Raw genomic sequence first — 14398 nt, 5'->3', positions numbered from 1 at the left:
ACCTTATTAAAAAATTTATATTACATATAAAATTTAATAATAATAATAATAATAATAATAATAATAATAATAATAAATAATTTAATTTTGTTTTATACATCACTCAATCTTATTGAATAGATTCATATTAAAACGGGTTTTAGTTTATAACTAAAATACAGCTTAATATTTATGATATATTTTAATTTAAGACTAGGAATATAAACATTGAAATTACACACAATTATATACCTATGTAAATTATAGTTTTTTAATAATAAAATGTTAATATTTATACTAAAAATTGTTGTAAATATTTGTTTTAATAAAAAACATGAGACAATTATGATATATGAAAAACACAACTTTTTAATGAAAAACACAAAATTTTCATTATTTTTATTCTATTTATTTTATTATGTATTAAATTTATAAGAAATATGGATAAATTATTTAATTTATTATTAAATTTGCAAACGGGTTTTAGGTTATATAATTTTAATAATTTTTTATATTTTATTATATAATTAATAAATTAATTCATTTTGACAAATCCCTAATATTTATATCTTCAGCTATTTTGTTTGTCTTTTTTTTGTTAAATTTTATTTATTTATTTATTATTATTATTATTATTCATATTACTCGATCCGTGCGTTCATACGGGTCTATTAGGAGACTAAAATTGATATACAACATTTTTCTTTCATTCTAATTAAAATACATCACATACTAACATAAAAAGATACAGTATACTTCTAATTATATTTCTTTACCCAAAGTTACAACCACATATCTAAAGTTCCATAATAGAAAGATAGAATGATATACTTCTTTGCTCAAATTTAGAAAACAACAAATCTTACAACTTCATACACAAAAAACGACATTGTGCGACACGTGCGAACACACAAGTCTTTTACTAGTTATCACATAAAATGTATTGTGAGATGGATATATTATATAAATTCAAATGTGATTGAAAAAAATCAGTATTGTTATGTTTGGCGAGATCACTTAGATGTAAATCTAGGAGTTAGGATATTACACATAATGTGACCTGTGAGTATATAACAATTATTATTATTTGTTTACAAATATAAAAGATTTAAATGTATTTTTAATTTTTTATGCTCACTTCTGCTTCTTTTAATGTATACTCCATACTCAGTGGTGCCCTTCAAAAATTTCTCATCTCTTAGAAAACTATCTACCTTCTTAATCAAAGTTTTTGGAGTTTGTTTAAGTCCACACAGAGCTTTATGCAGCATGTATACCTTGTTTTACAAACCAACAGGTTGTGCAACATAAACTTCTTCATCTCATGAGCCATTTAGAAATGTACATTTCACATCCATCTGACACATACTGTAACATCCCGATTTTATTAACTATTTTATTAATTAGCTTATTTGGTGTTTTTAATAATTATTTATTGTATTTAATTAATTGGTGTGATATTTATTTATGTGAGTTTGTGCTAATTGGATTAATTGGACTATTAGTAAATATTATGAGATAATATGTTATTGGGCCTAAGTGGTAGAAATAAGACACTAAGTGGGATTATGGGCTAAGCTCAAATTAGAGAAAAAAGATAATAAGAAAGAGTTAGGTCATTCTTTCACTTTCATAACTTTGGTAAGAAGAATAGAGGAGAGAAGATAAGAGAAGGGGATTGTGAGATTCTTGAAGATAGAAGGAGATTAATTTGAGGTAAGGGTTAAAATCCAAATTATCATAGGTTTATATGATTAGGTAATGTTATGTGTATGCTTTGTGTATGATCTCTTACTTTCTCAATTTCATAGATTTGGAAAATGTTAGGGTTTATGATAGTGTGCAAGAGCATACCATAAACAATAGATTTAACCAACATAGTTCTACCAGCCATGGAGAGAATCGGTCTTTTCCAAGCAGCTAGTTTAGAAACAATTTTATTTGCCACCGGTTGTAAATAGGAAGCCTTCACCCTTTCTCTAAAAAGAGGAACTCCAAGGTAGGTGAAAGAGAGAGAATCATGATTGAAACCAGTCAAAGACAAAATACTAGAAAACACCGACAGAGGGATGGAATCCGAATAGATGAAAGATTTATTAGCATTAACCACCTGCCCAGAAGCCTTGGAGTAGATATTGAAAAGGTCCTTGAGAGCTTTGATGTTCTTAATGCTACCTTTACAAAAGAGAAGAATATCATCGAGATACATAATGTGTGAAGGAATGCGATGAGTAGAAAAATCCTTGATAAGAATAAAAGAACCCTCAAGGACAAGCTTAGAGATGCCATGGCTAAGAACATCTTAAGCCAAACAGAACAGTAAAGGAGACAGGGGGCCCTAACCTCTTAGTACAACTGAAAAACTCGTGTTGGGAACCATTAATAGTGATAGAAAGATGAGCCGAGGCCAAAATGCTATGAATCCATGTACAAAAAACATTACCGAAATCGAAGGACTAGAGCACTTTAAGAAGGAACTTTGTAGTCAAAGTATCAAACGCCTTAGCAATATCCACTTTAATAGCAATATTCCCACCAAAAGATTTATTGTCTAAGAGATTGAAGGCTTCCGATGCAACACACACATTCACAATCCCTTATGCAACAACCTTGATTAAAAGACCTTTGCTCCACTGACACGATTGAAGGCATAAGAATGGCCAACCTTTCAGCAAGAATCTCGATGATGATTTTAAATTTCCTAGCGCAGTAAGTGTGAAGTTATGCATGGAATCCGCATCTTTGACTTTCAGCACCAGAATGATGGATTTGGAATTATAGTTGGGAAGGATCCATCCACTGCGAAAGAATTGGGTAACAACATTTCACACATCAGTTTTGATAATATCCCAGTAGGTATGATAAAAAACACCTCCAAAACCATCTGGCCCCGGAGAACTAGACTTATTGAGATTAAAAACAACCCTCTTGATTTCATCACCCGCCATAATAAAATATAACATCTTGTTCATGTCAACGTTTATCAGATTAGGAATCAGGTCATCCACAAATTCCAGCCCCTACGGATCATCTGCAAAGTAGAAACTGTTAGTGAAAAAAAATCAACAACATGGTTCGCAATGGAATCCGGATCCTGGAAAGTCAGATTGCCATTCTTCAGGACAAAAATGGTACTCTTGTAGTTCTTGATTTTGGCCACCCTTTGGAAAAAAGCAGTATTTCTATCACCCTCTTGATGCCAATTGAGCCTAGATTTATCTAACCAGAATTTTTCCTTCATGGCGAAAGCTTTCTCTAACTCATGTTGAGCCAAAATCTCTTTGTTCCTGATCATAAAAAAACCACCCTTTTGATCAATTTTATTTTGAATTTCCAAAAGCTTAGCATTCAAATCTTTCACCAAATTGTGAACGTTTCCAAAAATGTCGCAGTTCCAGCCTTTTAAATGAACTTTAAGCAATTGCAACTTCTTGGTTAAAATAAACATCAGGCACCCAACAACATTAGTAGACCAAATATTAGAAATGAACGATTTGCATCCATCATGGAGAGGCCACATGCTGAGAAATTTCAAAGAAGAGAAATGAAAAGAGTTACCAAACTTAACATCCAGCAGTAGGGGATGATGATATGATCTCAAACGGGAGAGAAACAAGACACTCATCGAACTAGCCAATGAGAATCATAGCTGATTACCAAAAGCCCTTTCCAACTTGCGTTCCACTAGACCGTGAGAGGGATAATCCACAAGATTGTTGTGATCAGACCAGGATTTGAAGTCACTCATATGCACGCGATTTGGGGAATGCACACCATTGTGCTCATTAGCACCTGTAATAACATTAAAATCACCAATAATACACCAAGGCAAAGAGTGATTAGATAGGATGAGAGAGATGTCTACCCAAAGTCTCCTTCTTTCTAGATGACGGTTGGATGCATAGACAATAGTGATGCCCATCAAGGTATCATTAACAGAAAAGTGAAAGAAATATGTTGACCAGAAACAGAGATAAATGAGGGTTCCAATAAGATTTACACAGGCCCATAGATTGAGGAGAGAGTTGGGCCTAAGGTTTGGTGAAAAAATCTTAAGGCCAAGAGAATTGAGGTAGTTAGGGGGGAGGTCAAGCAAATTCATCCACGGTTCCACAACAATGCAAAAATCAAGGTGGTGAGTATTAACAAGTTTTTTCAGAGCCAATCTAGTATGGGCATTAGCTAGGCCCCACAATTTCCAATAGAAGCACTTCATAACAAAGGCTTGAGAGCAACCTTCTTGGAGGTAGTACATTTACTCTTTGACTTGGTCTTCTTTTTCGGCGATTTAGAGATGACAAGCTGAAAGTTAGGGGGCTCATAAGAGGGATCTTCCTCAGATTCAAAAAGGGATTCCTTCTCATTCATATCTAAAAATTTATCCCAGGATTTCCTTAAACAATTTATCTCAAGTTGAGGTATGGAGTCTGCCACAAAATCTGCTACCGCTGTGCCAGAGAGGATAGAACAACGGTTAAAATATTAGTATTCAGAACAAGCTTTAGAACATGATATGCATATGCAGCATCAAAATCCTGAATAGAGAGGGACCTGTAGATTTTCCTACATCAGAGTTTTGGTATTGTGGTGTAGCAACCTGCCCTAAAAATTAAGACCGAGAGTCGCCACCTATTCTGAAGGGAGAATAGGAAACCCTATGCAGTTATGAGATTCAGGGTAAGTTATTATAATCAGGTCGAGGGAAGGTGTTAGGCACCCCCAACCCTTTTCTATTGGCTTTGAATCTAAGGTAAAGGTTTATGGCTAAAATATTAGGATTTAATAGCTAAAGAAATGAAAAGGGCGAAATTGAGATTTTAAGTGAATTGAGATTTTAGGGAGGGGGACTCGCCTTGGTTATCCAAGTGCCTACGTATCTCCTTAGGGAGAATCAGAGTCAACGTAGTTCGGGCACAGGGTTGTACGCCTTTGAATTGAATTTGATTTGAATGTATTTGAAGTTGTTTGGAAGGCTTTTTGAATGGCCTATCGCAGTTTCAAAATGCAAATGTTCGTAAGGTATTTTGAATTACCTTGTCGCAGTTGTGAACATCGCAGTGTTTGAAGGGATGAAAATCCGTAGTGTCGTGGTTTAGTGTGTTTTAAGATCTGGGCGTACAACCCTGATTTAATATGTCACCGTTAGTTGCTGTGATCAATAGGTTTGATTATTATAGTTAACAGATTAAATTGTACTGCTGGTTACTCTGATTGATGGATTCAATCGTCGCGGGCAGCAAATTGAATGTTTTAATTTTAATTAAATTGCTTTATTCAGATATTTGATCAGTACGACATAGAGAGTCGACTAATTCGTAGGCGGGATGAAATAGATATTCATCCTCCATTTATCCGTTAAAGGGGAAGTTAGAATTGATTGTTTTTATTATTTTTATCTCCCGTCTAATGCGACTAATAGATTTAGTCGGGTCGAGGAGAGAATTAATTAAGGGTTAATGTTTTGCCAAATGGGCAATTGGATTGGACAAACCCTAATATCGTAAACCTTCCTATGGTTTTTGTGATTTATAACAGTCAAAACCAATTAAATAAATTAAATCGATAAAATCGAAATAATCGGGAAATATAATTCTACCCTAGACATTAACCTAACCCTAATTATATTATCTAATTAAAATTAATTAATTAAATTAAATATAACTAATTAATTTTTAATCTAAACAATTAAATAGTAAAGTAAATAATAAATAAATAATAAAAAACCTGGTTATGATCATGCGCAGCTAGGTCTTGACTATCCATGGCGCACCCTCAATTCCTGATACGTTAGATATGAGCGTGGCATAATCCTGTGGTTGCTAACGAGAGGGCGTATGGTGGTCTCATGTTGGCTGAGTGCACAGGATCTTGAAATAAGCAGTTCATAAAAAATAGTGTAGGAACCTGGGGATCGAACCCAGGCCCTTGGGCAACACAATCGTTTACGTTCACCACTCCAACCAAACGCGCGCTTTGTTTTATATACACCATCGTTAAATAATATATGAAAAAGAGAAAAATATGAATGCAAACCAAAAAGCCTTCGCGCCTCCACTGTTCGTCTTCTTTGTCGTCCAGTCCTCCCTTGCAGATTCCATCAATACAAACACAAATATATAATTAATTCATGTACAGGAGGCGTATAAGCGTGGAATCGAGTTCAAGAAATTTTTCTCTTTTGTGAGCATATAATTCACGATTCTGTGCAGGCTGAATAGAAGATGATGATTGAGTTAGCTTCCATAAACACCAAGGAATTGATTGGGATACTTAAGACGCCTTGAATCAACCTCCAACACTCAGAGCAAAATTTGATTTTTCTTCTCTTTGCTTGAGTATATATTTTTTACGGTTTTGGAGGCAGAGTCCCCTCCTCCTCCCCCTGTCTGCAAAATGCTGTTAGTTTATATATCATTAGGTTATTTGCATTCGTCATCCTCCCTTAAGTTTGTTAATAATCCTAACTTTGAAATTGAAAATAGAATAGAAATGTGCGAGTGAAAAGTTGTAATGGTGAGCGAATGAAGCGAAAGAATTGACTCCAAAACCTGCATGGTCATCCCATTAGAATTACTACTTCGAAGGTACAACTTTCATCCTGAGTAACACTTAGCGATCGTAAGGGTTGAAATTTTGACATGATAAACACCTATTAATCCTAGGGACCATCTCCTTTGTAAATCCGTTTGACCTTGTTTTACTCCTTAGTTCATGGACTTGTAGAAGTAAAGGGTAACCTCGAATTATCCTTGGGCACGTCAAACCTGTCGGGAATAAATTGTTAGCGGTGGGTTTTCGTCGTATAGGAACTTCATGAGTTTCCTTTGACTGAACCTCTTTTGCTTTTCTTAAGGATAGTATCACACCGTTCGCAATCTTCAGAGATTGTAGATTGATGAAGAGGAATTATGACCCTTTTGCCCCTTGATGTGGGGTTAACACATGTCGCCTTCCCTCCATTGTGGTTATGCATCTTTGTTCGGGATATTGCCCCAGTTGGACAAACCCTTGCCCCCAGGTTATTGTAGGGCATCCTTGTAAGTTTGATATGTTCTAAGATGAACCCCTTTATGACTAGATACATCTTGAGTGTATCTATGAGGGAACTTCTTTGTTGAACAAATCCTTGCTCGATGACAACCTTTATTGTATTTACAATCCTATTATGAAAAGGCATGGACATGTAACTCATGACGAAGGGCATCTTTTTTTCTTTAGCAAGACCAAGATCATTCTCGATATTTTATCCTCCTTTCTCCATAGTATATGATCCTTTGATTATTTTCGTGAGTCTCAGGAAATCGGCTAGCATGGTAAGTATGGATGCGGGTGAAGATAGAAATGCAAATGTAAATGTATGAGCGCATAAAAATGCGAATGCATGTGTATGCAAAAGACTCCCTGTATTATAACTCCTTGTATGCAATGCAGACGTGTGACGTATAATCCTAGGGATAGCCTTAGAGGCGACATTAGACCCTAGTGAGATATGTGCAAGCTTGATGTTATGACACGCCAATGGAAATCCCTTAGATTAGGGAGTATGCAGAAGGTAGCGGCTGGTGACCGTTCAAGACAGTCACCAAGTCTCATGGCCATCGAGAGGCTAATCAACGTGTACCAATGAAGTTGTCCTTGGTGGGAAGGTTCTCTATGCGGAACACAACTTATATAAGGACGATATCGGATGAAGTGAAATCCCTACAGGCTAGGGATGAAAGATGTATAGATGGAAATCCAAACCCTACAAGTTAGAGGGTGCGCGGAAACAAGCATGGAGTGACCGTTCAGGACAGTCACTAGATCTCATAGCCATCGAGAGGCCAATCGAACGCATGCTAATGAAGTTGTCCTTCGGGGAAGGACGCGTCGTTGTGAAAACACATGGATGTAAAAGAAAATCCCTACAGGCTAAGGAGTATGTAGGAGTAAGCACTGGGTGACCGTTCAAGATAGTCACCGAATCGCATGGCCATCGAGAGGCCAATTGACGTATGCTAACAAGGATGTCCTTCGTACGAAGGATGCAATTTTGGAATTAGAGTCCCTATAGGCTAGGGAATGCGTAGACGTAGGCACGGAGTGACCGTTCAAGACAGTCACTAGATCGCATGGCCATCGAGAGGCCAATTGACGTGCGTAACGAAGATGTCCTTCGTGGGAAGGACACGTAGTTGTAAGAATACAAGGATATATAAGGAAAGTCCCTACAGGCTAGGGAGTGCGTAGATACAGGCGCGGAGTGACCGTTCATGACAGTCACTAGGTCTCATGGCCATCGAGAGGCCAATCAACGTGCATAAATGAAGGTGTCCTTCGTGGGAAGGACATGGTCTTTAGAAATAGAGTCCCTGTAGGCCAGGGAACGCGTAGGAATACCTGCAAAAATTAAAATGCAAGGCATTCGCAGTATATAAATTGCACATAATAAGCACGTAAGCACATAAGCCCTAGGTTCATAGGTTCGACGTAACGGCTTAGGGTGCCTACCCTTCCCATTGGTATGTTCTAGAAGGTCTCATGGGGTCGTTCGTAGCCGCCGAGACTTTTTGTCTCTTTGGATTTTAGAACAACTCATTTATCCATGAGGTTCGAGTTTTAGGGGTAGGTTCTCAGAGAGATCAGCTAAATATCAAGTCCAGCCCTCAACAAGGTCAAGCCTCGTATCAGACCTTTCCAGATATTCAACCCACTCTGAGTGGAATTATAATAAGACTCGTAGGCGATGTAATTCCCCTCTGGTCTTAAATATAATTCCCACGCTTAGGTTTAACAACAATTTATATATCCCAAGAATGCGATAAAATAACACATATTCAAATAAATAAACATTTAATTGAATTGCGGTAAATAAAAGGAATTGCGGTAAATAAATGTAATGGAAAATAAATAAATAAATAAATAAAATTTAAATATTTATAAAAAAACCATAAACCCTAAAAATGGCGAATTAGCCAAACCCTAAAAATTTCGCCAAAAACCTAAACGGTTTGCCACGAACCTAAACCCTCTCAAGCCTTAGGAGCATAATAATTCACCTATAGTGTATCCCCAGCAGAGTCGCCAGCTGTAGCAACCTGCCCTAAAAATTAAGACCGAGAGTCGCCACCTATTCTGAAGGGCGAATAGGAAACCCTATGCAGTTATGAGATTCAGGGTAAGTTATTATAATCAGGTCGAGGGAAGGTGTTAGGCACCCTCAACCCTTTCCTATTGGCTTTGAATCTAAGGTAAAGGTTTATGGCTAAAATATTAGGATTTAATAGCTAAAGAAATGAAAAGGGCGAAATTGAGATTTTAAGTGAATTGAGATTTTAGGGAGGGGGACTCGCCTTGGTTATCCAAGTGCCTACGTATCTCCTTAGGGAGAATCAGAGTCAACGTAGTTCGGGCACATGGTTGTACGCCTTTGAATTGAATTTGATTTGAATGTATTTGAAGTTGTTTGGAAGGCTTTTTGAATGGCCTATCGCAGTTTCAAAATGCAAATGTTCGTAAGGTATTTTGAATTACCTTGTCGCAGTTGTGAACATCGCAGTGTTTGAAGGGATGAAAATCCGTAGTGTCGTGGTTTAGTGTGTTTTAAGATCTGGGCGTACAACCCTGATTTAATATGTCACCGTTAGTTGCTGTGATCAATAGGTTTGATTATTATAGTTAACAGATTAAATTGTACTGCTGGTTACTCTGATTGATGGATTCAATCGTCGCGGGCAGCAAATTGAATGTTTTAATTTTAATTAAATTGCTTTATTCAGATATTTGATCAGTACGACATAGAGAGTCGACTAATTCGTAGGCGGGATGAAATAGATATTCATCCTCCATTTATCCGTTAAAGGGGAAGTTAGAATTGGTTGTTTTTATTATTTTTATCTCCCGTCTAATGCGACTAATAGATTTAGTCGGGTCGAGGAGAGAATTAATTAAGGGTTAATGTTTTGCCAAATGGGCAATTGGATTGGACAAACCCTAATATCGTAAACCTTCCTATGGTTTTTGTGATTTATAACAGTCAAAACCAATTAAATAAATTAAATCGATAAAATCGAAATAATCGGGAAATATAATTCTACCCTAGACATTAACCTAACCCTAATTATATTATCTAATTAAAATTAATTAATTAAATTAAATATAACTAATTAATTTTTAATCTAAACAATTAAATAGTAAAGTAAATAATAAATAAATAATAAAAAACCTGGTTATGATCATGCGCAGCTAGGTCTTGACTATCCATGGCGCACCCTCAATTCCTGATACGTTAGATATGAGCGTGGCATAATCCTGTGGTTGCTAACGAGAGGGCGTATGGTGGTCTCATGTTGGCTGAGTGCACAGGATCTTGAAATAAGCAGTTCATAAAAAATAGTGTAGGAACCTGGGGATCGAACCCAGGCCCTTGGGCAACACAATCGTTTACGTTCACCACTCCAACCAAACGCGCGCTTTGTTTTATATACACCATCGTTAAATAATATATGAAAAAGAGAAAAATATGAATGCAAACCAAAAAGCCTTCGCGCCTCCACTGTTCGTCTTCTTTGTCGTCCAGTCCTCCCTTGCAGATTCCATCAATACAAACACAAATATATAATTAATTCATGTACAGGAGGCGTATAAGCGTGGAATCGAGTTCAAGAAATTTTTCTCTTTTGTGAGCATATAATTCACGATTCTGTGCAGGCTGAATAGAAGATGATGATTGAGTTAGCTTCCATAAACACCAAGGAATTGATTGGGATACTTAAGACGCCTTGAATCAACCTCCAACACTCAGAGCAAAATTTGATTTTTCTTCTCTTTGCTTGAGTATATATTTTTTACGGTTTTGGAGGCAGAGTCCCCTCCTCCTCCCCCTGTCTGCAAAATGCTGTTAGTTTATATATCATTAGGTTATTTTTTGGATTTTGATTTGTTGTTGGTTAGGAAAGATTTGATTTAGATTTGAAGGGAGATTGAGAAGCTTGCAAATCTCTTCCTCTGCACATAGAAACGTGAACTTGTTAGAATTTGGCCAATTTGGTTCATTTCTTTTTTCCTTTTAATAACCTAATACTAATAATAATTAACAAAATCATAATAGCATTAAAATACCAATATGGTATATTCATTTTTATTTAACTAAAAAGAAATCAAAATAAAAAATGGTAATGATAAATAATAATAAAAACTAAAACTAATAATGATGATAATTCTATTAAAATTAATTAATAATACTAATCAATAATTATAATATTAATACTAATTCTATCATTACCCTGAAAATAATCCTATCAATATCAACATTAATAATAGAAATTGATAACGCTGAATACTAATAGCTAGTCATGATAAAAAAAGTAAAAAAAATAATAATCATAACAAATGTTAGTGAAACCCAAAATACCCCCAAGAATGATAACCATTGTAATAATTGGGCCCAACGTTTGGGTCATAAACTTCTGTTAATTACGCCCTTGTGTTAACTCAACCTGATTTATAAGAGAACGGGTTTGACAATAGAAATATCAAACCCCATGACTCTTAATTTCGAACCTTGGTGGATTAACGGACGTAGGTTTGATCGGGCAAATTTTAGGGTATGACATGTGGCTCTATAACAGGCTCCACCAGAGAGATGACAACATTATGATTAACAATAACTAGCAATGAGCTAGTAACATCAGAGGTTCGTCCCACATTCTCAACCTCAACATGAATATGTTGAGCTTCCAGAATCACATCTTCATTCACTTTATTTTGCTGAACTTTATCCACTTTTGGTATACCTTTACCCGCAGTCAAACCAATACGCCTCCTACAAAAATCATATTGGTGCCCAATGACCTTATAATGAGTGCAGAAATCAGGGAATTTTTCGTACTCAATTTCCGCGAAGAAAGCAAATCCAACCCTTTCCACAAGGACTTTGTAAGTCAGCTTTTTGACCAAATCGATGCCAACCAGAACCCGCACGAAATATCCAAAAGAGCGATCAAATATAGGTTTACTAGATGTAGAATCAATGCAGATGGGCGTATCGAGACTAATGGCAATAGCAAAAATAATATTTGGCCTCCAATACTCTTGAAGAAATCCATGAATTTTCACCCAGACTTGAGCAGAACTTTGATTCACATTAGTAGGCACAAAATGTTTGGACCAGGGGAAGAGCTTCAAAGTCCTATGGTTTAGATTCCATGAGCTTAGGGATCTGACCCGCTACACATCTTCAAGACACGTAAAGGAAAACTCATAAAATCTAAGGACGTGATACCACATTTGTTGATGTTAGTCCATTGAGTAGCTAGCTTTGGAACAAACTGCAGCAATAGTGAGGGGCGTAGACCCCTTTGGTCGAATAATTCTACCATGGAGGTTATGTTTACAAGCTTGGAGACCTAACTGATATTCTTCTTCAGAAATTTTTATAGAGATATTGGCTCCCTTGATACAAGGAATTGGCTGCTGACTTTGAGGAATGACACAAACTTGCGAACCGTATTAACAAAGGATTTGGAAACAGTTGCTTGGACTGTCTGCTAAACTGAAATCGCAGGTTTGGTTGGAACCGATGGAATACAATTGCTTTCAAAGAAAATGTCATGGGGTGTAAAATAAAGCTATAGGAAGGAAAAGGAAGAAAGAGAAGATTAGATCAACGTGAAGACCGAGGAAAGGGGTGCCATTAGGTCAAATGAGAAAGGAACAGGGGAAGAGGCGTCGCTTCACCATTTCGAAAAATATGATGCTTTAAAAATAGTAAAAATTATAGCAAATTAAATATATCCTCCATTCTCTTTTATAAACAATTTTATATTTTTAAATTAATAATATATATATATATATATATATATATATATATATATATATATATATATATATATATATATATATATATATATATATATATATATATATATATATATATATATATATATATATAAACAGTAAAATTTGCATATTTAAAAAATGAAAAAGTATACTAAAACTAAATTAATTATTACTAAATGATTAGACAAGCTTTCTAATATTCAACTTTTTAAATATTGCTAAATTATCTAGTATCCAACCTTTTATGATTAGCCGATAAATTTTATTAAAAAAAAATATTCTAAGTTCCATTTGTCTATAGACAAATCTACCGATCTTTATCACACATTTATTCCATACGAATATATATGTGCTCAATTATGAAGCAGGTTAAAGTGATCCATGAACCATATATATAATAAACAAAAGTCTGGTAATACATAGATACATTTAATTTAATATTATTGGCCATACGGCCATACCTATCTTAAGCATAAAACATAGAAAATTAACTACTACATTATCATCCTATAACACAACAAGTGTAAGTATCAGCTAGCCACGGAAAGCAGGAGCAATGTGGTGAGTTTCTGTAGCATCACTGGTGCTACTTGCTGGAACATCATACTTGCTGAACAGCTTGTAAGATGAAATGAGAGAAAGAATCACATAGCAAACCAGTGCTACAAACGTGATAGCTACTGATGCTGTGACCTTATGACAAAACTGACCAAAAGAACCACAAGCTGAACTCCACACTGTTGCAGTGTCTCCATTCTCAGCCAGGAACACCACCTCCATCGACGAAGCTCCCGCGCTCAAAACTATGTATGTTAGTGCCTAAGAAAGAAAACATATACACAAAAAATTTCAGTTTTCTAATGCCATTTGCATGCTCAAAGTCTCAAATGCATCTTGAAATATAAAGGGGAGTAACTAATTATCTAACCTGGTCGAGGAAGAAGAAAGTCCAAGCACGAGAGATAGTGGGACGGGGGACAGCAACAAGAACCGCTGAAAGTAGGGAGTAACCTGCGCAGATACCATTCGCGTGCACCAAATACCTGCACCCCGCAATTTTATAACCAAAATACTCACATGCAAAATGTTTTCAGGAAAATATATATATGTACCTGAAAGCTCCAAGGTCAGTGTAGGAAACAGATCCATTATCGTTTTCTTCGGAGTTCTTAAGCATAAGGACAAGAGCTGTAACGCAAAGGCCAATGGGAAGTAGACGCAAGAAAGTCTCGGCAGTGCGTAGGAAGGTAGGTTTGTTACCTTCTTGTTCCTGATCACCGGTTGCAGTAGCAACAGAAGGTCCCATCATAAGCTGCATTGGAGATCTTGTAGTTGTAACTACAATACCAGTTCCTTTCTCCATCATCACAAGATCAATGGATTACAGAGTTAGCTTACGTCTTTTATGTAGATGTGTATTGTTTCTGGCTAGGTTTTGATGAGTTTTGGTTAGGGCAGAGAAGCAAGTGTACTAGAGTAACTACTATTTGAGGTTTGGAAGGTAAGGTACTATGTGAGGAATTAATTGGGGGAAGTTAAGGAGAGTAAAGAGAGGAGGATGGGAGAAGTAAGTTAGGTATGGAGAGACTGAATAAGCAAT

General features: G+C 35.9%; 1 protein-coding gene across 1 annotated transcript; it reads right to left on the bottom strand.

The window, feature by feature from the left end:
* Positions 1–13153: 13153 nt before the first annotated feature.
* On the bottom strand, positions 13154–14398 carry LOC131622060 (CASP-like protein 2A2). The gene is made up of 3 exons (XM_058893103.1): positions 13911–14398; positions 13727–13841; positions 13154–13617 (listed from the first exon to the last, which is right to left on the bottom strand). The coding sequence occupies exons 1-3, from the start codon at positions 14162–14164 to the stop codon at positions 13333–13335; spliced, it is 654 nt and encodes a 217-aa protein (XP_058749086.1). The 5' UTR covers positions 14165–14398; the 3' UTR covers positions 13154–13332.

The sequence above is a fragment of the Vicia villosa genome, unplaced genomic scaffold (genome assembly GCF_029867415.1).
Source record: "Vicia villosa cultivar HV-30 ecotype Madison, WI unplaced genomic scaffold, Vvil1.0 ctg.000024F_1_1, whole genome shotgun sequence".
In the NCBI taxonomy this organism is placed as follows: Eukaryota; Viridiplantae; Streptophyta; class Magnoliopsida; order Fabales; family Fabaceae; genus Vicia; species Vicia villosa.
This window is presented reverse-complemented; position numbering and strand designations above follow the sequence as displayed.